At 43.3% G+C, this 27,092-nt stretch overlaps 1 protein-coding gene across 7 annotated transcripts in view; it reads right to left on the reverse strand.

Moving 5' to 3' along the window:
* The window catches only part of Ap1s3 (adaptor related protein complex 1 subunit sigma 3), a 59,288-nt gene that overhangs the window by 29,957 nt on the left and 2,239 nt on the right, over positions 1–27,092 (reverse strand). For 3 of the 7 annotated variants that reach the window (XM_039083976.2, XM_063267513.1, XM_063267516.1), the window contains exons 1-2: positions 20,081–20,220; positions 18,988–19,094 (exon numbers count right to left, since the gene is read on the reverse strand). The exons of 2 other annotated variants lie outside the window; for them this stretch is intronic. In XM_039083976.2, the coding sequence (XP_038939904.1) occupies positions 18,988–19,062 (75 nt within the window). In that variant the 5' untranslated portion in view covers positions 19,063–19,094; positions 20,081–20,220. Of the gene's footprint in view, positions 1–11,030; positions 11,038–18,987; positions 20,221–27,092 lie in introns of those variants that run through there. 2 more of the 7 variants (NM_001172150.1, XM_063267514.1) reach the window with 2 other exon arrangements.

A 27,092-nucleotide genomic window follows, 5' to 3' on the forward strand; every position in this document is an offset into this window, starting at 1 on the left:
TTCCTGGAACTGCACCCCTTGTGAATCATTTACTCTCTCTCACTAATAGTGGGTTAGAAGGAGCTGGACGACAACAGGTGAGGCACTCAGGGGAGTCCCAGCCCCCAACACCAACCTCTAGTCATCGGCTATGAAATAGGAAGTCACATGTTCAAATACCTTCCAGGGGCTGGGCAGAGGCTAGCACTGTATCAAATGTGAGCGAAGGTTCAGTGTCATAAAACAGAAGGGGAAACACAGTAGTCAGCTCTAAATCACAAGCCTCAGAGAAGAGAGCCAACCTTTTCAGGAGCTACAGTCACAATGTTACCAAGAAAAGTGTGCTGCTTACTACTGCCAAATCTTCAAGAAACCTGACATCTAGACAATTAGAGAACTGTTTTAATGTTGGTAACTAATTGCAGTCAAAACAAAAAAGACACATTGTGCTAAATAAAACACATTGTGGGGGAACACAGTCTCTGAGCTGTCTTTGCCTGTGGGTCTCACTTTAGCATACTGAATAAAAATGATGACTGACGGCAGGTGAGATAGCTCAGATGGTAAAGCACTTGCTGTGCCACTATGAGGACCTGAGTTCAAATCCCCATAGCCCATGTAATGTCGGACATGGTAGTACCCACTAATATAAGACTAGAGGCAAATACAGAAGTTTACCAACCAACTAGCCTGACCTACAGAGTGGCAAACGAGAGACCTTGTGTCAAACATGGTGGGAAGTGAGACCTGATCTCCACAGGCATGCAGAGCACACGAACACCCCACACATACACACACACACACACATACACATACACATACACACACACACACACACACACACACACATACACATACACATACACACAAACATTTTTTAAGTGCTGGCTGAAGATTCTCACTGCTACAATATAGCTTCTTTCAGATCAAAAGACCTTGCTTTTGTGATTTTAAAGTTTGCTTCTCTGGCTCTTGAATCCCCCTTCCACCTCTCAACTGAATATTACTGTCCAATCAATTCTGAAACTAAGCTCTCCAGTTAAAACTTATTCAACAAACCTGCTAGATTATTTCCTCAAGATTGTAAGCCAAGGTTCTGTTTTAATGTAAAAAGAAAACAAATGCACACGAACATATAGAATCTTGGAGTCTCACTTTTTTAGCCCCTTCCCCCTTTGTCTTGAAGATGTCGAAAGGCAACCACACTGGCTAGCGTGTGCTGAGCTTTCCCGGTCCTTGCACACCATCTGGTGGCAGAGCTGTGTGCTTAGAACATGAGGAATGCTCAGAGGAGGAGGCAAATTAAGCTTACGGAGGAAAAAAGACTGAAAATAGAAGAAGAGGCATGAGGGGGTGGGGGTTATGAAGGGGGCGATGACACAGAGGTCATTAACATGTGTCAGCTATGAGTAATAGGCAAATGGAAAGAATACCTACCAAGAATAACCTAATGGTCATTCGTGTAAAACTTTAAAGTTCTCTTCACAAAGAAATTTTCTCATGAGAGTGTTAATCATCCACCTATATGGCACAATAACATTTATTGAAAGGGAGGAACAACAGAAAGAGGAAAGTAGGTTAGGATAGGTAGCCCTTTCACCAATGCGTAGATTCAAAATCATACCACCACCACCACACACACACACACACACACACACACACACACACACACACACACACAAAAGATAGAGTAGATGATTGATACACAGACAGTCAGTCAGTCAGTCGTCAGTCAGTCGGTCAGTCAGTTGGCTAAGCACAGGAGCAGATACCTGTGATCCTAGCACTTCAGAGGCCAGTGTGAGCTCTGGGGCTGGAGAGACAGCTCATTGGTTAGGAGCCACTGACTGCTCTTCCTGAGATCCTGAGTTCAATTCCCAGCAACTACATGGTGGCTCACAACCATCTGTAATGGTATCTGATAGTCCTTTCTAGTGTGTCTGAAGACAGCTAAGTGTGCCCACATGCATAAAATAAATGTTTTTAGAAATCTTTTTACTACAGTAAAGCTTCACAGTATAAGCCATCAGCCAACAGGGAAATAAAAGAAGAAAGGAAGGGAGGGAGTCATACCAAGAGACAGGACAAGAAGCCTGTGGTGAATGGAATTATGTCACCTAAAAATTCACGTTGATGTTCTAAACTAGAGAACCTCAGAATTTTATCTTATATGGAAACAAATTTACTGCTAAGAAAAGTTGGTTATGGTTGGGGATTTAGTTCAGTGGTAGAGCACTTGCCTAGCAAGCACAAGGCCCTGGGTTCGGTCCCCAGCTCCAGGAAAAAAAAAAAAAAAAAAAAAGATACTTAGAAAAGTCGGTTACAGTGAAGTCAAACTGATAAGTGTGTGGACTATCAGCACCCAGTATGACCAGATTGGTGGACTCTGTTCAATCATTTTTTTTGTTTTGTTTTTTCTTTTTTTTTTTTTTTTTTGGAGCTGGGGATCGAACCCAGGGCCTTGCGCTTGCTAGGCAAGCGCTCTACCACTGAGCTAAATCCCCAACCCAAGTTCAAACATTTTGAACCCAGGCACTTACACATTGTCACGGGAAGCTAAAGGCAGAGACTGTGACAATACAGAAGGCTGCTGGCAAACCATAAAGACCTGGGCCAAGAGCACAGCACGGTTCGGCTCAGTTCCCAGAAGGATCGAACCCTCACTGACCATTCCTTCTCTCCATCCTGCAACACGAGTCAGTATTTCTGTTGCTTGTATCACCTGGCTCATGCTTCTTGGCTATAGCAGCCTAGCAGACTAATAATCAAAGTCTGTCTCTCACTTTGCATTTTACAACTTTTTTTTTCGGTTTTAAAAATCATCCCTGGGCACTGGTAGATCCCAGGACTCAGGAAGCAAAGGCAGGTGGACTGCTTGAGTTCTAGGCCAGCCTGGTCTACAGAGCAAATTCCTACACACGAGGGCTACACAGAAAAAACTGTCTCGATAAAAAATAATAATAATAATAATTAAAATATATATCATTGTTTTCTAGGTTGTTATAAGTCAATATCATAAAAGCAAATTAACCTCATTCCTGGATTAAATCAATGGATTCCATTCAACTTAGCAAATACTTATTATCTACCAGACTGACATATTTTTGAATGGAATAACCACTCATTTTCCAGACTCACAAACAAAACACCTGATTTGATACAAACCACTGCATCTTGACACTTAAGAAGTTCTCTATGAACATGAGTGTAAGGATAATCAACAAAATATTAGCAAATCAAATCTAATACAAGAGGAATTATAGCCCATGAATAAGCTAGATTTATTCCAAGGACACAAGTTTGGCTTAACAATTTTAAATCAATTCATCCATCACATGAATGGGACAGGGCATTTTTTTTTTTAAAGCATTATCATCTCAGTAGACACAGTAAGCTTACTTGGCAAAAATCCAGCAGCCACACATAGGAAGGCTCAGCACATTGAGAACAGGAGGTCATGTTTTCAATCTAATAAAGACCTTGAACAGAAAAGTCAACACTAACATTATACTACAGCCAGAACTGGCTGTTTGCTCTCGATATGGGCCCACGGCAAGAACAGCCTCTGTCACCACTACTTGTCTATTCATTGCATTAACTGGAATGCCTAACTATTGCAACAGGACAAGAACGGGAACTGAGAGGAATGCATGCTAGAAAAGAAGAAAAGTAGAGAAATTATGAGACAGAGAACTTAGGACCATACCCTAGGTGGTTTAGCAATATGCAGTAAAGTTATAAAGATCTGTGTACCCAGAGTCCAGGGCTCTTTGTGCTCAGTGCATTAGATTAGTGTTTCTTGTTCCAAAAAGGTAAAAATTTTACTGTTCTTCATCTCTTCTGTATGCAAATAATTATTATTAATAATTATTATCTGTCTTTTGTTAAGATCAGAGACCTACATACGGTATTTAATGACTGACATGTCTGGAGTCAATGCCAGACACTGTGTTAAGCATTTCACATGTAGACTCTAATTTAATGTGACTCGAAATTGAAAGATGAGGGTGTAATTACCCAATTCAATTGAAAAGAAACCTGTAAACTTCAAAAGTTGAGTATGTTAATGTTATTTCAATTAACTACTTCTAACTCTAAGACTCTAAAGATGGCCTTTCCCTGCAGAACCCATTTTCTAAGCAGCTCCACGTTGATCTCTGAGGCACGAGCAAAAACACATGCACTGCGCCAATCAGACAAGGCTTGCCCAATTTTAACGTCAACGTTTGATAAAGTCAATCTTTGTAAGACGGAGACAGCTAGCTCTGAAGCCTCCCTCTACCCGATACCAGAGATTTCTGTGCTGATTATGAAAGCATGAAAGAGAGGACAATAGACCTCAAAGGGGTTCTAGAGATTACAGAGATTAACAGAACTGAAGACACAGTGACCTTGGCCCTGATCACCCCAGGTCACAGTTACATACACTTCAGAAGAGACAACACGGACGGGACATGCCATGCGAAATTTCTTGAACAACCAACTTTTTGCTAGCAGATACAAGGTCATCTACAATTGGCTAGATCTAACATAGTCCTTCTCCTCACACAGACAAGAAGAGGAGCTTGAACTTGGAGAAGAAAAGTCATGTGACTCTCTCTACCAAAGTCCTATAAAGTTTCTGAGAAGTCATCATTTCCTCTGCGATTCAAAGATACCAAAGCAGGCTTTATCAGTGGGGCAGTCCCTGTCGCTAATGGAACTGGGGGCTGGGAGACAGCAGCAAGAGAAGTGTGCTTCTTAGTTTTCACTTTTAGCTTTTCGTCTTTCCTTCCTTCTTCCTTTCATCTATTTATTCGGCAAGCATTTACCGAATGTCTCTATACAGTGTGTACCATGCTATGAGATGAGACTACGACTAAAAACAACATAGACAAGGTTCTACGCCCAGTAAAGATTCTAATGCGAAGAGGTAAACAGTTGAGAGGTCTGAACCACATCTAAGTAGAATAGTCAAAGCAGCAGGACAAGGAGTCATTGAAGGAGGAGGAGGCCATTCTGGAAGAGGAGGTAATCCTGTAATCCTAGCTTAGACGAGAGGAGAGGAATTTCAAGCCCGGCCCGGCCTGGGACACACAGGAAGTACAGAACTTCCCATCTAAGACCTGAGAGATGAAAAGGTTTAGCCAGGCAGAAAGGAAGTGGGTATATAAGGAGATTCAAAGGTACCAATGTACAGGAGAGACAGGAGGGGAGAGACACAGCTCGGGGCATCAAAGAACCGGGGAGGGCACATGACAGGCAGAGAGCAGAGGACAGAGGCTGACTCCACAAGGGTCTTGTTAGTAAGGTGTTTAGACGATGAAGAAGTTCAGGATCGGAGAAACACAGGCAGGAGCCAGTGAGGACAGTGTCTATCAGCAGGCAAGGCATCGCTCGGAATCTACGCTATGGGAGTAGCTGAACAATGGGATTTGATTGGTTAGCCATGAGTGAAAGAGTCAGAGAAAAGCCAAGAGTTCCAAGCGTGTGGCAATTTTCCTGAGTCAGGGAACCAAATCAAAGTCGTGGTGACGACCCTAGAGAACTGAGCAGGTGATATCTCAGAACCCTCTGGAATGTAAAGATTGTCTTCTAGCACAGGTTTAGAGGAGGAGGCTGACAGCCCCTCTGCAATCATTCCCTCTGAAGTCCACACTTCATCAATGTGAAAGCTGAGATACACAGACGGGATGGAGAACATGTAATCGGATGTCAGGCCTAGGCATTGATTGCCATGTAGCCATGCATACCACCAGTCAAGGGAGAGAGTTGAACTTCTCATTTCTCCCTACCACAGTCTACAGCAAACCTGCCCAAACTGGTGACAATCAGACCACCCTGCACCTTTAGCATTCTGAATTTTTCCAAGGGAGAGCCATTTCAACATTGCAAAGAAAACAAATACAGTTATTAGATTAAGGGTTTCTCAGTCTTTTTAAAAGAAACACTCTAATCAGAAGGGTTTAAATGAAGGATCCTATCTAGTTCCCTAAACTATGTGGGAAAATATTATATACAGGTGTATTTCAACTGATTACATTGTATTTGAGCCATTTCTGCTCCTTTACCCATCCTCCCAGGAGTAACCCCAATAAAACTCACTCACCACAAAAAGGTTTCTAACATATAAAAGTATTTCCTGATAACATACACTGTAAAAATTATCAACAGTCGTTGTCTTTTTAAACTGCCAGTAATGAATTTCACCTTTAAAAATGACTATAGCTGCAATGTCTATTAGTGGGTAGGATGTGGCATTGGATGAAAGGAATGGCAACGTTTCGGTGTCAAAACTTCACAAGCTCAAATGCAGCAGAGGCCGATCTTTATCTAGAACTTCGCCTCCTCTCAGACATGTTTGCCCACAGTTTGAAGCTATCAATAGCTCATTCATTATACTGGAAGGAGCCTTTGTTCTGAGTTTTTGCTCTGTTACTTTGACTTTGGGATTTTGAAGAGAGTCTCCCTGCTACATTCCTCGAGTTGCATCCACATCCCCAGGGCTAGAATAAGTGTGCGTCGCTGCATCCGATGTTTCTGAAATTCCTATTCCATTCCAACATTTACAATTCTCAAGGAAGGCATCTGATCCAGGCCCAACGGTAAAAAAGGCAGAATCAGGAAGATCACAACAATTAAAATCAGGCCTAGGGGGTGCAAGTCTGTAATCTCAGCTAATAACAAAGCGGAGGCAGGAGGTTGCCCAGTTCAAGGCCAGTCTGGACTCAGTGGAAGCAGCATTTTTTTTTTCCTTATAGACCTAAAAGAGGAGGGTGTTTAGTCAAAGGTAAATGAAGAATGATCAGAAATATAAGAAAGTTCTGGAACAGCTGGTACTACATAGGCAGACGGTGTCTCAAAACAAAAACAAAAATGAACAAAAAGAAGCAACATTCTAAAATAAATATAGTCCAGGAACAGTCTCAAGATAACATTTTTTTGCACATGCAACTGAAATAAATCTACATCTCTAACTATGTAAGCCATTATATTATGGAGTCAAAGTTAGACGACATCCCTATTTCTATAGCCTACTTACGGATGTCTAAATTAAATTAACATAAATTTGCATATTGGCTGATAGCACAGACCCGACTGAGCTCTCTGTGACTGTCTAAACCCACTTAGAAGGAAGTTCAACCTTCTGTGATGTTGCCAAAGGCAAGTAATCCTATCAGCGTCAGTCAGTAAGAAATACATACTTTCAGGCTGGAGAGATGGCTCAGAGGTTAAGAGCACTGCCTGCTCTTCCTGAGGTCCTGAGTTCAAATCCCAGCAACCACATGGTGGCTCACAACCATCTGTAATGGGATCTGATGCCCTCTTCTGGCCTGCAGGTATACATGCGGGCAGAATGCATAATAAAAATAAATAAATCTTTAAAAAGAAAAAGAAATATATATTTTCTTGTAAGTCACTGATACTCAAAAAAGACAACCTACACCATCTCCAAGATCTCCCACACACAACCATGTCACTGTTTCTTTATAACTCTGTTCTTTGGAAAGTTAAAGCTCAGTTTAAAATCAAATGCAGCCAAATAACTTTCTATTCACATCCAAGGTGAGTCAAGAGCATCTAATAAAATGGCACACGGAATTAAATGATATCCGTATGGTTTCTAACGCTTGGAATCCATGGTGTGACTTCAATGTAACATTCTTGGGTGTCACCTCAGGTAATGATGAATGGTTTCATTCTCAACTAGCGTGGGGGTCAGCATGATGTGGTTTAAAACATAAGTTACTCAAAATTCCAAGATTACGGATTATCTCTGGGACGGCAATTGTATGCTTAAGCTTGGAAACCACTGTGGGGAAAGTGAGGCGAGACTCGACCATGAAGGTGGACGTGTGAAACACGGAGGGTACTTAACAGTGAACAGTGAGCACTGAGAACAACAGGCATAGCACAAAGGAGAGAGGACGGGATGCCTTCAACTTAGGAGAAACAGAATTTTAGACCATCCATACCACGGGTTTTCACTTGACAAAGGTATAGTGAGAGTCAGTAAGGAAAAGCATGTGACTCTCCCAGTTTAGGCAGCTACGTCCACTGCTGTGGGAGGTAGCTTGGTAGTGGAGTGGTCCACTAGCATGCATGAAGCCCTGAGTTCAATCCCCAGCAGCCTTGGGAGAGAAGGAGACGATAGCAGCTAAGTCTATGATTCCACTTTTATATTCAGGTCTGTCCCTGACTCCATTTTGGCAGAGGGACAGCTTTGCACAGTGATTGTGTTATACCCAAACCCTGCAAATCAGAGGCTGCAGACCTGGGCAATGAGCGAGCAGGAAGAACCACTAATTCGCTTCTCAGTTAAACTGCAGTCAGGAGCCCCGCCTGGCGCATCACTGCGGGAGGAGAAAGAGGAGAGTAGTTTTTGGCGAGCGGAAGGGAGTTTTTAGAAAGAGAGTGAAGGAAAAATCTGAAAACTGTGTTCAGATGTCCATCTCAAGTACCTATACTTTGGAAAAGGCTTGATTTCTAAGCAGTACCGCCCGGCACAGGCCACTCTATAATAAGATGACATCAACCCAGACTAACGGCTGTTCGCAGGCTTAAAGTTCATACACGTACTACAAGCCCATGAGTTAAACCAGTAAGAAAGAATTCCTGAGTGAACCACAGCAGAAACTCTGTGTGCGTGTGTGTGTGTGTGTGTGTGTGTGTGTGTGTGTGTGTGTATGCACATTCGCGCACGCATGGCGACCTGAGGCTGATGATGGCATCACCTTGATCGCTCTGTCATCATACATATATATATGTATGTATATATATATATATATATATATATACATAAATAATTCACTCAGTCAAACCCAGAGGCCATGATAAGACAGGTCTCCCTAGTCAACTCGTGTTGAAGATCTGTTGCCTCCGCTTTCTGAGTCTGGAATTACAGGTGGGCTCCCATGCACAAGCCTATCATGCATTTACAAGGGGTCTGGGCATCCAAACTCTACGCCTCTTGTGTGAATGGTAAGAATCTCAACTATAGCGCCTTCTCCCCAGCCTGGCTTCCAGTGCTTCTGCAGATGAACGGTTGTTGCCTTCATGTTTCTAACATCCATTGCTGCACTGCTGATCGTAATACAGAAGCAATCAGTCTCCAACTTTATTCTTCTTTAAACAATCCATCAGTGAATCTAGATGTCTATCCAGCATAATCATAAATGACTCTAGCCAAAATATGTAAATGCCTCATTGTAGTTCAGAATAAAACCTAATGTTATAAATTTTTAAATGAATTTCGAAAATATCTGGCATTTCTCATAGGCCAACTGTTTAACTTAAAATTATAAATTACAAGCTTGTGGAAACTGGGTTTTGGCTTTGTTTTTATTGTAACTGTGTATTGATTGTATGTAATGTATTTATCTTTCTCAGAATTTTGCAGATTACAGTGATGCCGAGGTTGAATTTGAATACTTGGTGCCTGAAGCACTCTGAACATATGAGAAACCTCCATCTCTAATGCCAGTTGGCCTCAGAGAGCATCAAACACCATTCCAAAGAGTTGGCGTTCCTTCTTACTAAACAGATTTTACCAAATTACAGAGAAATAAAGAACACCAGCCAGAAAGATCATCCAAACTGTAAACTCCAGAAAAAAAGGAAATTAGAACCTGGCACCGTGGCTCACACTTGTAATCCCAGTCCTCGGGAGACTAAGGCATGAAGGGTTTATAAAGCCAAAGCAAGCCGGCCACCGCCATGAGGGGAATCCTAAACTAACCCTGCCTACAGAGTACAAAAGCCTGTTCGGGGAGGGGATAATCGTCTTTATTTGGTAGTGTAGCTACTAGCCCGTTGTTTCACTGGAGGATGGATATGAAACTGGGATGAGCAACTGGGAGTGGATACATTGTAGACATGTGTGACATTCTCAAAGAAGATGTGGAGGAAGAGGACGATGACTAAGACGATGAAATAATTTATTCACAACTGGGAGGGGTGATTAAAAAGTAGGTTTGAGGGTTGGGGATTTAGCTCAGTGGTAGAGCGCTTGCCTAGCAAGCACAAGGTCCTGGGTTCGGTCCTCAGCTCCGAAAAAAAAAAAAAAAAAAAAAAAAAAAAGAAGAGAAAAAAAAAAAAAAAAGTAGGTTTGGCTGGGTAGGGTGGCACATGTCTTTAATCCCAGCCCTCGGGAGGCAGAGGCAGGGGGATCTTTGTGAGTCAGAGGCGGGGCTGGTCTATCGAGAGATTTCCAGAACAGCCAGAGCTGTCTCAAAAACAAAGCAAGCAAAAGACTAGCTCTGGATACAAAATAAGTTTCAGGCCAGCCTGGGCTTCCCATTGCGGTTCATCTCGAAACAAGAACAAAAATCAAGTATCAAATCAGACTTGGGCAAAATGCTAAAGAAACCACAGAGCCTCCTGCAGGCACTTCTGTCAAGAGAAAAAGGCAGCTTCCAACTGAAAAGGGACCACTGCCTTCAGAAGCTCTAGCCTAAGTGGCACCTCCCAGAATTTATAGGAGACTCCAAGTTCATGCTTCGGATAAGCACTGGTCACACTCGAGATGCTTTCTATTTTATTTTTTATTATCTAAACAGCATGTTGTTTTATAGCATTTTAGCTACATACAAACTATATTCTCCCCTATACAACTTTCTTGCTTGGAGGCCTGTTCCCTGTGACAGGGTCTCATGGGGCACAGGATGATCTAGAGTTTGCTATGAAGTGGATGACCTTGAACTCCTGAGCCTCCTGCCTCCACCTCCTGACTGCTGGCAGTACATTTGTGCACACCCTCGCCCAGCTCTCGGTCCCACTGCCTCTACCTCCTGAGTGCAGGATTACAGTACTGCTCCCTGGTACCTGTGTACACTGCACATTTTGCGTATCCATTCTGCAGTCAACAGACAGCTGAGTGGCTTCTACTCTTTGGTTACTGTAAGCAATGTTGCTACAAATACGGGTGTGGAACCGCCTCTACCAGGCCCTTCTCTGAGTTCTTGGGAGCACATACTCAAAAATCACATAGTTTTTCTGTATTCAATTTCTGAGGATCTTCCATACTGTGTTTCACAAGTGGCTTCGGTATTTTACATGCTGCCACACTGCACCATAGTCCTAAGCCCTTCATGCGCTCACTGATGCTTCCTATTTTCTGCTTTGATATGACGCCTGTGCTACGCCATCTAATGATGACTTTGACTAATGACCGATGATGCTGGACACTTTTTTTTTTTTTTTTTTGGTTCTTTTTTTCGGAGCTGGGGACCGAACCCAGGGCCTTGTGCTTCCTAGGTAAGCGCTCTACCACTGAGCTAAATCCTCAGCCCCAATGCTGGACACTCTTATGAGTCTACCAGTCCTTTCTATTCAGTGTTTGGAGAAATAGCTACTTGAGCCCTTTGCTTTCCTTCAGGGAATACAAACATTCCATCTAAATACAACTGCAGACTTGGCAACATTTTGAGTGTCAATTTTGAGTTTATATTTTTGATATGAACCTCGGCTTATGTCTTATGGCCTCTTAGACTATGATGGTGTAGTTCCACCTATGATACCCTTCCAGTGGTGACCCTTGCTTATTTCCTGCCCATTGTAATTGAGTCACGACAATAACACACTATAGCCTCAGACCACAGCGAGGCATCATGGTATAACCAGAGTTTATCAAGAACCGTTTCTACAAAGCCACACAAGTTGACTGACATCTCTGGAGGACCGACCCTGGGATGATTCCACAACAAAGGTAGTTCTTGGGTCAGCAAGCACCAGCCACAAGCTTTATATCCCTCAGAAACCAATTATTACAGATTAGCATGAATACAGCATAAGCTCACCCAATGTTTCCCATATTTACATGTATGTGTGTAAGCCTTGGTAAAACCTCGTGGGCCCCCTTAAAGGGGCTTAAAGAAGCCGCTTCACAATTACAAAATTGAAACTCAGAGCAGCTGTGGTTAGAGGCCTTTTTTTTTTTTTTTTTGGAAGGCACCTGGGATTCCCAGAGTCTGACATTCCGAGTGCCCACTTTCCTCACGTGACTTCGTTGTACTGTTGACCAATGAGATCAACAGTAAATGGAGCTGTGGAAGGAAGGATGACCAACATAGCAAACGTAATGTTACTGGGCATGATGTGGAATATAACAGTCATAACTTAGTCATAACTTAGTCATAACTTTGTGTTACGGTTTTAATTCCTCAATCTCCAATGTGTTCAAACACATGGTAATTATTCCCCATCGTTTTAGATGGAGTAACTGGGTTAGGGATGATGAATGAATATCAATGGTAAATTATTTGTCTACAAGGTACAAAGCCCTGCTTTTGATCACCAGTGCTGAAATAAAAAAAGAGGTAACTAAAACAGGGCCCTTCTGAGCAGGCCCCCAGACCTTAGCACAACTGACTCCATAATAGAAGCACCATTCAGGCCATAAAACTCAGCACGTAGATAGCACCAGCAGCCAAAATGAAAACAAAGGCCCAATCTATCAGAGTCTATAGTCCTGAGAATGTCTCTACGTGTACTAACCTTGCATTCTGGCTTCTGTAGTTCTGCTTCTGAATAACTGTTCTTGTTAACTGAAGTGTGTCAACCCAGAACATTGTTTTTGAGCTTAAATGCCTATGCTGAGAAAGGCTTGGTGCTAATAATGACTTTCTATTGTCTAAGCAGTCTTTCCCATAACAGTAACAGATGAAATAATCTAGCCAAAATCATCCAACTATTAACAATAAAATTATAGCCAGGGAGATAGAAGATTCTCCAATTCTGGATATTTTATCTACTGTAGGTGTCTAGACGATAGAGCTATGCTAAATCCAGTAAGACACAATCCCACACAGCCTCTGTAAACCATTTTCCAAAATACAGACCCTAGGAACACATACAGATGGGGCAGCATACATGCAAAAATCCACAAAATGAGAAGCAGCTCTTTTAGGTTGTCTTCATATCATAAAGTTCCTGGGGGTTAAAACTGTGGCATTACCCATGTTTTCATAATTAAATCCCAATGATGCTAAAACCCAGAGACACTCTGATACCTGCACATTATAAGTGTGTGTCGAACCACCAGTCCAAGTTCCTGGCATGTGCATTGGATCCATATGCTGTTATAAATACATCGAAAAGGTTTGCAGAAGGAAACTACACAGCAGTTTGTGCATGATGCATGTCCCAACCTGTTAAGCAAAAGCTTTAAAGTGTGCTACAACATGTACAGCCTTAAACACCTCATTTTCCCACATACTAGAACCTTCGAGAAATAGAAGTGGCCTGGTCTCTCCAAGTAAAAGAGGTCTTGACTTTGAGGAGTGCGGTCACTTAACAAGGTAGAGAAAAGAAATGCCAGGAAGAGGCTCTGGTGCATAGCTGGCATTGCTGGGTGCCATGCCCTGCACCTTGTTTTTCTGTCAATCATAGGTGGTAGCTGTTCCCCGCCTTTTGTTCTGTTCTACTCTACCTAGTTGACAATGCCCACAGTTTAATAAGGAAACAAAATATGAAGGTTGGCCTTCTCCCTCCTTGGACATCACCTATCTTGGAAACCAAACATACATGAAAGTTTAGAATCCAAACCATCTCTCAAGGCTCTGTGTTTGAGATTGGTTTACATTTTCACTGCTCGTGGGAACACCCACTATGTTTGAGACATGTTCCTCTTCTAAGCTAGAAACCCTTAGTTCTGTTTAATCAAGAAGAGGCTTTTATGTTAAACTAAAGGATTATCATGAAGAGTAGAGTGATGCCTTAATAGTGGTGCCTGATACTCCAGCATGAGGACCTGAGTTCAAATCCCCAGCATGCATGTATAAAGCCAGGGTTGACTGAAAGTACATCGTTAATTACAGTGTTTAGGGGCCAGAAGGGCATAAATGGGAGGCTTGCTAGGCCTTCCTGTGTAGCAACCTTGATCCAGGTTCAGTGAGAGGCCCTCCAGATTCACAAGAATCCTGAGGCTATATAGGGGGATTCAGGCTGACAGTAAAGGTAAGAACCTAATCATTTTTAAAATAAACACTGACAATTCTTTAAATATTTCTTGCTGAAACACTGAGGACACAGCCATCAGTCCTTGCTTGGTATGTTTTAGTCTGGACTGACAGGATGGCACACATCTACTTTGAGACAAAGAGGCTGGAGGTGCTAATTCCAGAAGGCATCAGTGGTTGACTTTGGAAACAATCCAAGAAAAGCGTAGCCTGAGGGAATTCGAGGCAGACCGAAAGTCATGGTTCTTTAGAGTGTGACCCAATTCCCAAGCGAACAGGTCCTCCTCTATAAAATCTAAATATTTTTAACTGCACAGGCAATAACGCAGGCCACTCTTCTCCACACAGCACCCTGCATTCCATCCAGCATAATACTATTGGGATGAACCTTATCACCCCTGGGCCACCGGATGAGTGAAGAATGCACGGAATTTGATGTAACACGCTTGATGACAAGTCTCTATGACAGACAGCAGATGGGTGCTCCATCCAACCCTGTGCAGCTGAACACCAACAAAAACTACTCTGCACATTCATTTCTCAAAAATAAATCAAGAGATTCGAGTTTGCTTTTTTTTTTTTTTTTCCCTGAGTAAAACCAGGTTCCAGGCCATGACCATACAAGGCTGCTTAGCGAAGAGTCATTTGTATCCACAACTGTTACAACCAATAGAAAGAAACAGTCGGCAGGTATAGGCAGGTTATGGGTTCTGTCAATGGACAGGTACGATGTCAAGACTGAGCTAGGAAGTGGCAGAGAGTGCTGCAACACCACAAACCCAGCCGCGGCCTGAGGACTTTCCACCACCTTGTACTCATACTTGCCGACAGACGAGTGTAGTCTCCAAATCTGTGTGGAGGGTGTGAAAGGGCCTTCTGATCACCAACGCAAGCCTTTGAGTAGTTGTCTCACACACCCGCACACACACACACAGGACCGCAGCAACTCTTATAAAAGAAAGCATTTAACTGGCGGGGAGCTCGGCAGCTTGTAGGCATGGTGCTGAGTACAGGGGTACATCATGGGGAACGCCTTTATTCTGTCTGCAGAAGCTTTCATCATGGCTCAATAACTAGCCCTTCCAGAAAATCAAGAAAAATCTTAAATGCCACAATGTTTTTACTCTGAGTGCAACACATGGGGTAGGCATGTGGATCTACCGATGTAACATAGGAGGAAGTACCCAGCATTAGACTGGCCGTGTGTTGGGTCATCATGGGGGAGTATCTTCGTACTGGTTTCATTTCACTCAGGCAATCCCAGGACCCATTACTTGATAGTGTAGCAGGCCTCCCACCCAAATTTCATTATTTGATTCCTTCCAGGGTCTTGTTCTGCCCTTACTGCATGACGTATGTGTTGTAACTAGACCTGTTAAATACTTATATTTCAAGAAGTGTTTTCTGGGAGAAGGCTACAGATGTTGTTAGGCCCCTTTTGCTGAAAATGATCACTCTTTCCATCTCTCCATAGAAAGTATTTCTCACCACTCTCCCTTGCCAAACACTCCAAATAGCCACTTTAAAATTCAGCAATCTAACCTAATTTTAGCAAGGTATAGTTTCAGAACACTCCGTAAAGTCATTGGCACACAAAAATCAATCTTAGCAGTTGGCAGTAAAGCTGGCGTTTAATTATCCATCTTTCAAGGGTGTTAGAAATATCTCAGTTTTTCCATAGTTAACATCAACAACAAAAAAAAAAAAAAAAAAAAAAGAGTTCTCTCTCTCTGCCTGGTTGGGTACTTTTGCTCAAAATCCTAAATTTTTTTACTTCTATATCCATGACTCTAGAATAGGACATAAATCTTAAGTTGTCAAATGTATTATGGGAGCACTCGTGTTACAAACATTTGCTACAAGCACAGCAATTACTACAGAGTCAGTGTGTTATGATCTCTCAGTTCTTATTAGTAAAATACAAGTATTTTCATGAGCTATATTTCATTATTTATTATATATATTAATAATTTTTTTTCATGAGTAGCTCAGAAACTGTAAAACTTGTTCACTGGGTAAAACGTCTTTTACTAAGCCAGAGGATGTGAAACACACACACACACACACACACACACACACACACAGAGTAAACAAATAAGTAAATAAGGTAAATAAGTTCAGGAAAAATGAAATTTAAACACTGGGGCATTTTTAAGTCTTAAAGTAACTTCAGTCAGATTTAGTATGATCTTTAAAAGACCAGAGTTTTGACCAGATGAGGTTACCACTGTGTAAGTTTTATTTGTCTGATGCCTGCTAATCTAATTGCGCCATAATTTGTTCTCTCTCATGATTTAAAAAGCACTTCTGATATCAGTGTACAGATAGGTTTTGATCCCAGACCTAAAGGGACATCTTGCAATTGATATCATAAATATCTTTTGCAAATGTCCGTGCCAGATAACAGGATTGGAGTTTTCCTATTGAGCCCTTGATGCTTTAAGACATCTCACTTTATTATTATGCTCATTTGGACTTCAATGGGGCTGCGCTGGCTGACGTGCGGCCACGCAGTACATATGTATCGCCTGAATTTTCTTCCAAATTGGTTGTAGCAAAGATCAAGTTCAAACTCAGCCTCTGACCTACAGGTGTGGTCATCCGGTTACCTAGCAAAACACAAAGCAAACACCGCAACTCTGGAGCCTCAAGTCAGCAACCGCTATACATCTATGTATAACCCTCCCCGATATAACTTCTACCATGGAAAATGGTGGAGCTGTAAGGAAGGACTTTGTTTAGTACTTGACTCAATCAGGATCGTCACACTGCTCATATCCCACACCTACAAAATGAGAACTCTCGAGTTGTTTTTTTTTTTTTAAATGTTAGCCAGATCTTCTGAAATTTTACTTTCATTCACACCCAGATGGTTGCACTTTTTCTCAGGATCCAGACTTCTAGAGATATGGAAGGATTGTTCTCAGGGAGAAAACAAACCCAACCCCAGACGCACCCATGCCAACCTCCTGCCAGGCCCCAAGACATTATCTTGCTAGAATTCAGTTTACTACTCGGTTCAGCTGTCCCTCTTTATTTCTGAAAGGCACTCCTCCTCAGCTTCGAATCTGCAGCAGCTGTGAAGACCCCGACCACAGCTTTCTGTTACATTATTCATAGATACCCACAGTTCAGGGTGATTGATCCTCCCATCTCCACCTTAGCCCTAGGATCACAGGCGTGCCATGCCCAGCTTCGCCAACAGCATCCCTAAGCCCGGCAGCCACTGGAATTTACTTTGGCTGCTGAGCTACTGTCCAAGGTGTTCCATCAGTGGGTGCTTTTCCTCCATATAGGAGAACACTCCGTTTATTCTTATTGATAGCACTGTTTGCAATACAAGAGATGGAACCCAGGGCTACATACACACACACACACACACACACACACACACACACACACACACACACACACACGGACATGCACGCACGTGTGCACATACACCTTACAAATATACTAACTACATGTGGGATTTGCGTATGTGATGAGTAGCAGGCACGTATGTGATGAGTACGCCTGCTATGGCACGTATGTGAAAGCCAGAGATCAACCTTGGGTGTTGGTCCTCACCTTCTACCTTGTCTGAAGTAAGGTTTCCCTGCTGCTTTGCTCATAGCTGGCCTATGAGTCTCTTTGTCTCCACCACTTTAAAAGAGCTGGGATTAGAGATGCTCACAGTACACGTCGGACTCCTCATACGGGTTCTTCTGGGCTTACATGTCCTTAATAAGCACCCCTCCTCTTTGTATTCTATTCCCCTCTTGGACACAGAGCCGACACTCTCAAACATGCATTCTTTTCTACAACACCAAAGGATCAGCTCACCCCTCAGGGGTCGGCCCAAAGCCTTTCTTTCCCATCTCTTCCCTGAATACCTGTGATGATTAAACATGAACTTCCCACTTCAGAGGTGTTTCCCACCCCTGTACTAGTCTACCTTAGCAATGCCCATGAGTGATTCCTCCTCAACATGAGCTTCTGGTAGAACAATCTTACACTTGCGGGCTCATCCTAGCAACCATAGCTGTTGAGAACAGAAGGTGGACAAAATTTCCTGACTTGTGCTAAGCACAGTCACTCTCCGGTTAGCATTTCCCCTGGACCAGTGAGCAGCTGAGTATGTTGATACATATTGGTTCTTTTTTTTTCTATTTTCTGATTAGAATTTTTCTGGAGTTCAATGGAAAGCCAGACTTCTTTGTATGTTGTATTTTATTCAAAATTATTCAAGAGAAAGACACCAGAAATAGGAGTCAGAGGTTCAAAATTATTAGGACAATTTGAATTGGGGGAAAAACATGAATCATTTGAGACCCTTTTCCTATTTCTCAAGGCTTATTTTATTTGATCATTCTCTCTTTTAACGGTATATTTTTTTAATTGTGTCTGGGGGGGTCATGTGAGGAGCGGATAGTATGTGTATGCGAGTGCTTTTCTGCAGAGGCTGGAGGTGTAAAGTCAGGGGACTGACATGGAGTCACAAGCGGTTGTGAGGTACTCACGGTAAGTGCTGGGAACTGAACGACTCCTCTACATGATCTGAGCCCTGTCTCCAGCCACCAGTTTGATTTTTTTTCTTCTTTGGTTATTTTTAATGTGAATTTTAAAATTTGTTCAAGAGACCATGCTTAAAATTGGCTAAACTCACCACTCTATACAGTGGTGTCCACTTACATGTGTATTAAGAGCTTTGACTTCCAGGGATAGGAAAGTGGTGCAGGAGAGCACTCTTGTAGCAGGGAAGGACCCTGGGTTCCATCTTTGGCACAAAGAAACAAAAAGAATTAACCTCATTTCTACTTGGAGCACATCAAAAAAATGCATGCCCTGACAGAAATGCTTCCACTGCAAACGAAAGGTATGAAGCGGTGGGGAGTGCCACGTCCTTCCCACCAAAGTCCAGCAGCAACAGAGTTCAAGCTATAGCCCCGTAAGATGTCTGAGACTGCATCTGTCCATTCACTTTATCTTCTATAAGGACTTTTCAAAATGGAAGACACTGAATGTATCCTTCTGGTTTGTTTTTAGAGACAGGGTCTCCCTCCGCATCCCAGGCTGACCCGGAACTCACCGTTACTCCAGGCTGTCCTGGAACACGTGACAGTCGTCCCAGTCTCAGTCTTTCAAATGCTTGGATTAGAGGCATGAGGCACCATGGCTGGCTGCGCTCCTAAGGCACTGAAAGCGTGAGATCAAATGGGTTTCTAAAGCCAGGGTTTACACACGCTCTATTTCAGCTGAGGATGTGACTGCACAGTAAAGAAACTGAACAAGTGACTCGGGCCTACCATCCCCATAACTAAGGGGGCAGGGGCTGTTGGATCAAATGTCCAAGGTGTGCACAGGCAATTTAGTGAGATGTGTCTCAAAAAATCAAATAAAAAGGCTGGGGGGCTGGAGAGATGGCTCAACGGTTAAAGAGCACTGACTGCTCTTCCAGAGGTCCTCAGTTCAGTTCCCAGCAACCACAACCATCTGTAATGGGATCAGACACCCTCCTCTGCTGTGTGTGAAGATGGCTATAGTGTACTCATATACATAAAATAAATAATTTTAAAATGGAGGAGAAAGAGGAGGAGGAAGCTGGGAATATATCTCAGGGGTGAGGCACTTGCCCACCATGTGCAAAGCCCTAATCCCTAGCACGGGAAGAAAGGTAGGGAAGGGGGAAGGCGGAGGGACAGAAGGATGGAGAGGAAGAAAATAGAGCCCTGTCTGAAACATCTCTCTTTTAAACTGTGATGTTCTTACAACACCTCTCCACACCACCCCATTTCTGCAACCTGTAACGGTTCATCTATTTTTATTTATTCCTAAGCTTTCTTCCTTCCTTCTCTTTTTCAAGACGAGGTTTCTCTGTGCAGCTCTGGCTGTCCTGGAACTTGCTCTGTAGACCAGGTTATCCTCAAACTCAAAGAGATCTGCCTGCCTCTTCCTCCAGCACTGGGACTAACGGTGTGTACCCATAGCACCTGGCTCTCAACAAAGTTTCTTATGAGCTACTGTACAGTGTTTTCCCATCTCCCTTCACAGTAACCCTATCTGACCCTTTTGGAATGTGTTCCTGTGCCAGGCACTGTACTAACAGAAATGGATAATCTCACCCAATGCTCAGGCAACCTTGAGTAGGGTGAACAAGGAACCTGAGAGCTGGGGTTACCTACCTCACAGCAACTCCCTCTCTACCACACGGGGTCCACACCTTGAACAGGCAGGAGTGTCACGAAGGCTCAGGCAAGAAGTCCCAAGCGTCACTTCCACAGGGAACATACAGCCATGTGCGAACATTCAGAAATGCTCCTTTGACAGCACGCTTTGTCATCAGATGGGACTCTGACACTTTAATAACACACGCATTTTAGTCGCCTCTCACAGCTTCTCTGCAAAGTAAAATTTGCTATCCTGATTGTGGAGGAAACGAGGAAGGGACAATGGTTGGGGAGGCTAAACAGCAGACATGAAACCTGAAGCAGGGCAATTCAGTAACAATAATCTGAATCTGTGACTTGATTCCGTGTATATGACTGAGGACATGGAATAATAACACGCATTTGGAGATGCTGTGATGTGTGCATGTGTACATGCTTGTGTGTACGTACACACATGCTTAAATGTGTACATGTGTGCCTATGTGTGTTTGTGGGTATGTATGTACATGAATTTGTGCATGTATGTGTTTGTGTGTGCATGTGTGTATGCATGTGTACATGCTTGTGTGTGTGTACACACATACTTAAATGTGTACATGTGTGCTTATATGTGTTTGTGTGTATATATGTACATGAATTTGTGCATGTATGTATTTGTGTGTACAAGTATCTGTGTGTGCATGTGTACATGCTTGTGTGTATGTACACTAATTTCTATGTGTGCTTGCCTGTATGTGTGTGCTTGTGTGTATATGCATGTAGTCTGTGTGTGTGCTTGTGTATATGTATGTGTGCTTGTGTGCATGCATGCTTGTGTGTGATTGTGAGCCTGTGTACCATAGCTCATGTGTGGAGATCAGAGGACACCTTGGGTTTCGATCCCCACCTGTCACTTTGCTGTTTTCCTGCTGTGCGCCCAGCTAGTTGGCCTGTAAGCTTCTGAGGATTGTGCTGTGTCTGCCTCTCATCTCTCCTCTGTGAGCACAGGGAGTACAGGTGGCAGGCATTGGCTATGCACTGGCTTTTCATGTGTGTTCTGGGGATGGAAACCCACGTCTTCACCCTTGCATGGTCAACTGAGCCATCTGCCTGACTCAGCAGCTCCTTTGTTCACTTTTTCACACAATGATTTATTTTTGTTTTGTTCTTGCATTGGGGTCTCCCTATGTAACTCAACTGGCAATCCTCCTGCCTCATTCTCCCCAGTGCTGGGATTATGGACATGCAGCACCACACAGTCTTAATCTTGTACGCATGTTCAGTCTTCTGAACACAAAGGCCAATCCCAGCAGGTCTGACAACCACCTCTGTGATTCAGGGTCATTCCTAAGAATAGATGAGAAAGAGCATGCCTCGTTACCGCGGGTCACCAAGAAGGAAAGAGGAATAACTCTCCTTCTCTCAACTCTCTTGAGTATCTCAAATGGAAGGTAGGAGTCCTGCAAGTCTGGCCAAGAGACCAAAAGGGTAGATAACAGAAAGTGTGTGTTCACATGCACACACCTGTACATGCGCATATACACATATGCATACATATGAGTGTGCATATGTATCTTATGGGGCCTCTCTTCTGCTTACATCTCAACTGCAGACATGCCCAGGCCTAAGACAGGGAAAAGCACAGGGAAAAAAAAAAAACAGCATTTTTCTAAAAATATAACATTACTTTAAACTCGTTCCTATGTAGTTTAAAATGTATTGTTTACATATAAGAGAAAGGGAAGTATATAAAAGAATACACAATTTTAAAAATAAATATTCTAAAATGGATCCAGAAGCCATTATGTTAAACAAAATAAGCCAAACTCAGGAAGACAAGCACTGCAATGCTTTTTCTCATATTTAAAATTATACGTGTATTTAGATGTGAATGCTTGTAGGTCTTAAGGGGAGGCGAGGGATCATAAGAGTGGAAGAAGAGATCTTTGAGGAAGTGGGAGTAGAGAAGGTAGTGGAATTCACGCAGAGGGAAAACATGGCTGGGTGAGGGGGAGCTGAAGAACAAAGGAAGCTGACGGTGGAGCCCAGGAAAAGAACCACTGAGGATATGGAATTTCCGACATTTGGAGATGCTGTGATCATACTTAACTGCACCATGTGCTAGCCTAACAAGCTAACAAGATGATAAATTTTAAGAAAATGTAAGGTCTTTAGCTCAAAACACTGAAAAATAAACCTTTTTTTAAAAAACCACATCAAACATCTGGACCCAACTATCAGCAACAAGCACCTTCATGTTTAACCTTTCAGAACTTTCCAGTTTCAACCTAATTCTATTTGTTTCCTCTTATTTTATTCTATTTTATGAGACTAGGTCTTACTATGTAGCTCTGGCTGGCGTAGAACTCACAGAGGTCTCTCTGCCTCCGTCTCCTGAGTGCTGGCACGAGGGGTGTGCAACATCACACCTTGCGACCTCTTTATTTTACACACGTAGAGTATCCAAACACACAAATTATGCCAATTGCAGGCAACAAGTCAAACAAGGGAAGGCTGGTGAAACCCTGGTATCCCACACCCAAGGCTCACCAAAGAGACTTGATGTAGCAATCCTTCAGCAGAGAACTAGCAATCTGAAACCAAATGCCAGGAGATGGAAATTGCTTCTGATACCAGAATCCAGTCAGAACCAGCTCAAGAAAAGGTCAAGAAGTAGCTAAGCCAGGTGGAGGAATGGCCCCAACCCTTCAGGCCAAGAAGGAAATAGCCACAAAAGCCAATGCTATTCCCCTGCAAGTACCAGAGCAGCGTCCTCACACACACACCACATGTCTCCGAAACATCAGAATGTCTCTTATATGTGACAGCAAGACCAAGCTCTCATTGTCAGGACACACAACAGTAGACTCCTCTTCTGTGTGAATGACCCAAGTCTTGGCAGAACTCAGTGACCTCCATACCAAGACCATCAGCTCCATGAGGCTATAGAGTTTCTAGCTTATCTGAGTCAGTCTCTGAAGCCTCAATCTGGGATGGCTTCTGTCGACATCGGTTACTTACTGCACAAGAGTCTACATTCAGAAGGACAAGGCACTAGGTTTAATCCTCTGCCATCACTGTGTTCAAATTCTCCAAATGCTTCGAAAAAGAAACCTTGTGGTTTTGGTCAGTTGAGTACCATAAATTAGGTATCACAACTTGGTCTGCCATAGAGTTGATACCCAGTGTATTTATCCAATATGCAAATGAGTGAATGAGCAAAAGTTGCCATAGAATGGGGTAAGGGGCTAAGGTGATGATGGCTTAGTGGGTAAAGTGTTTGTGACACAAGCATGAGGACCTGAGTTCAGATCCCCAGAATCCATGTAAATGCTAAGTACCACAGCATAAGCCAGCAACCCCAAGGAGCACTGGTCAGCCAGTCTAGACAAATTGGCAAGCTACAGATGAGAGACCATCTCAAAAAAGGAGTTAGAAAGCTATACAGGAAAATACGTGTTGTCCGCCTCTAACATCCACATTGACACCAGGGGTACACATACAACATGTGCACACATGCAGTGTAAAACAAATACAGCTCAAGAAACTACAACCTATAGCCAGAGTCTGCCCCCCCCCACCTCAGCCAGCCTATTATTGAATACAACATTCTATTGGCTGCCTTGATTCGAAAAAGTTGAGCGATAGAGACTTTAGGGTCTGCCAAACCTAAATATTACCAACTAGCCTTTCCAGAGAAAGCGTGTTATCCTAGAATACTGCCTCACTTCACTGCCTCTCAGATATTCCTATAGAAAAACAAAAGGAAAAGCTGATAGCCTCGTGCAACCTGGCCTAGCTTTAAGGAACTAGTTACAGTCTCTGATTTGGGGCTTTATAAGTTTGTGTAGTTTTATTATCTTGATTCTAGCTATGCATCGTTAGATCCCAAAGAAACTCCAGATAAATAGTTAGTTGAGGTGCCTATTGAAATATCAAAGCAGATGCTGGTTGCCAGGGTCTCCCAGTATCACAAATACCTGTTTCAATGTCCTAGCTGCTCGCTGCACTTACCACCACCACCACCCAGCCTAAACCTCTCCAGCCTAAACCTCTCCAGCTTCACTTCCTTCCCTTCCCCTCCCTCTCCCCCCTCCCTCCTCCATTGCTTCTGATTCCTATAACACCCAGCTATCTCAGCCATATGCTCTCTCGTTCCTTCTCTCTTCTCATCCTCTCTCTGTCCTTCCCAACCCTTCCCTCCTCTCATGGCCTGGTTCAGTCTGCTGGCCATGTCTAATGTACTTCCTTCCCTCTCTGCTCTGGATCCTTCCAGACAGCTCTGGCTGAGTTCTCCTTCCTATCTACAATAAAAACCATCTCGTCAAGCATGCCTAGGAGCGGTCATGACCTCAGTGTCACTCATGCATGTGTTTTAATATAAACATTTTCTTCCAAATCTAAACAATGTGCCAAGATGACTCATGGTTATTCCTTCTGTAACAGTTGGTTCTCAACCTGGAGTTGCAAACCCTGTGGGGGTGGAGGTGGGGTGTCGAACGACCCTTTCATAGGGGTCACATATGTTGCCTGTCAGATACCTTTCAATAGCAGATCGTTACATTACAATTCGTTAACAGTAGCAAATTGACAGTTATGGAGTAGTGACAAAAACAACCTCACGGTTGGGGGTCACCACAACATGAAGAACTTTATTAAAGGGTCACAGCACTGGGAAGGTTGAGAGCCTCTACAAGGATAAGCACACAAAGCAAATAGGCGTCTCAGTTTCCAACTCAGTTTTCGATCCTCCTTCGTACACTCAGTTTGGAAGTCTCCCACAGCCTTTAAGAGACTGAACTTTGACACAAACCAATCATTTCCACTACAGCAAACCCTGCGTGAGAAGATCCAGCAAGGTCAGTAATGTGTAGACCTCTCTATGCCCTTCTTCTTGCCTGGATGTACTTTAACTCCATGCCTGATTACGCTGAATAACTAACGAATGACCATCCTCTCCCCAGGCGGTTCTTAGCAGCTATTTAAAGAGAGCAATTTTGGGAGCTGGCTCTACCTGTCAGGAAGCTTCCAGACTGGTGACTTTGTGGCAGTTTTTTTTTGCAGGCCAGCTTCCTACAGCATTCCATTCACAACAGGAAATATCTACATCATTGACCTTGCAGTGTTAGAATTCTGACTGACAGCAGCTTTGACTCTGTGTGTGTGTGTGTGTGTGTGTGTGTGTGTGTGTGTGTGTGTGTGTGTGTGTAAAAGGAGCCGTTTCTGCTGTTATACTAGCTCATAATGTCGTAATTCATGAGCCCCTAAAGAACAAGCACTGACCACCCAAAGTAGCAAAAACACACCCACACCGCGCCAACTGTTTCTGTCCTGTTCTGCTGGTAAAACCCCATGCACAAATCTACAAGCAGGCGGAAATACTTAACACAAAAGGGACAGAGAAGTGATGGGGACTAAGAAGTAGCCACCATCACGGTCAAGGGTGTGTTAGTGTTAATGACGTGTGAGACAACTTGATCCCAAAGGTCATTCTCCCTACTCCTCCCAAGCCCCCCACCCCACACTAACTAACTGCTGGCCAACAGCCCAGACCAAGCCACAGGGAAGAAAGAACTCAGTACTCCAATGGATTCTATTCTCCTCAAGCTGGGACTTTAAATTGCCAAAATATCACCAGACTTATTTCAGTGTATCTAAGTCTCAGACCGTAATTGCTATACCAAGAAGGGGAGGGGGGGGGAGAACCTGCAATTCTGAGAATGCTTCCTCCACCTGCACAAACAGGGGCAAGTTCTTTCATAATTGGATTTGGGAGGAGGGTCCCCTCCCGCTGCTTCAAAGGAATGCCAGCCTGACAGAGAAATGGCTTCACAATTCAGTCAGCAAGCTCTCTCTTGTATTTCAGATCACAAGCAAGAGTTGGGCGTGGTGACACACACACTTGGAATTCCAGCACTTAAGAGGCAGAGGCAAGATCAGTGCAGAAAGAAGCCAGCCGTGTGGTCTACACACCAAGTTCCATAGTGAAACCTTGTCCCAAGAAAAGTTGAAAAGGAGTTACAAACCCAGAAACCTCTGAGTTGGTTCATATAAACCTATCTTACTCCGTACCATGCCAAACACGATGAACTGAGTTTACAGGAGAACTGGTCATATTTCCCAGGAGGCCTCCTTGTGGGTTTCTTTAACTGGATGACTCCCTGCGATGCTCTTTCTTTAGGTGGCTTTAAGAGTTAGAGCAACTTTTTACAAGGACTATTTTTTTTTTTTACTAAAGTTGTCCCCAAAGACTCTCAACCTCTCTAGCTGTCCCCATGTTATTATAAGGAAAAATAAAGCAACAATGACCAAAAATCCTCCTCCTTCTTGATAGACATTCAACAGCAAATTCCTACTGATAATTTTTCTTCTCTAAATACAGAGGGGGTGGGGTGGGGTTTTCTTAAGCACAAAGGGTTTAGCATTGCTTTCCAAGATCAAGATTTCTAACCAAAGGCAAAATGAAGGCACGGATGCTTCAAAATTCAAACATCATGATCAAGGTGCAAACAGGGCCTAACCACCTGGAGTGCACATCGCACATGAGATCGAGCCTGGAGTGGAATGGACCACTTTCTGGAAGAGTCAGAAGCAGATAGGATCTAGGAACGAGGAAGGAATCACTGGCTATCAGGAGCCAGGGCTGAGCTTACGAGCAATAGAACCAGATCCTTTTTTGCTCTGACGGCGGAGCAGGAGAGATGAAATGCTGCCGAGCACAGACGAGGGTGGAGCTCCTTAAAGCACCTGTGTGCACGCTCGTTCATGGTCCCGGGGCATCTGAATAACGACGAGTACGCCAAAGATTTTCCTGTTTACTATGCCATTGATACTTACTGCATTAGAAAACAAAACAGAAAAGAATAGACCTCAGGTATTCACTAATTCAACTGAAGATAATAAAGAAAAGGGTGAGGGAAGGAGACAGAACGTTAGTGAAGTGAGGCATCATATTAAAAGAGTTTGGCATGGGCTGGAGAGATGGCTCAGTGGTTAAGAGCACTGACTGCTCTTCCAGAGTTCCTGAGTTCAAATCCCAGCAACCACA

Source organism: Rattus norvegicus, chromosome 9 (assembly GCF_036323735.1).
Source record: "Rattus norvegicus strain BN/NHsdMcwi chromosome 9, GRCr8, whole genome shotgun sequence".
Classification (NCBI taxonomy): Eukaryota; Metazoa; Chordata; class Mammalia; order Rodentia; family Muridae; genus Rattus; species Rattus norvegicus.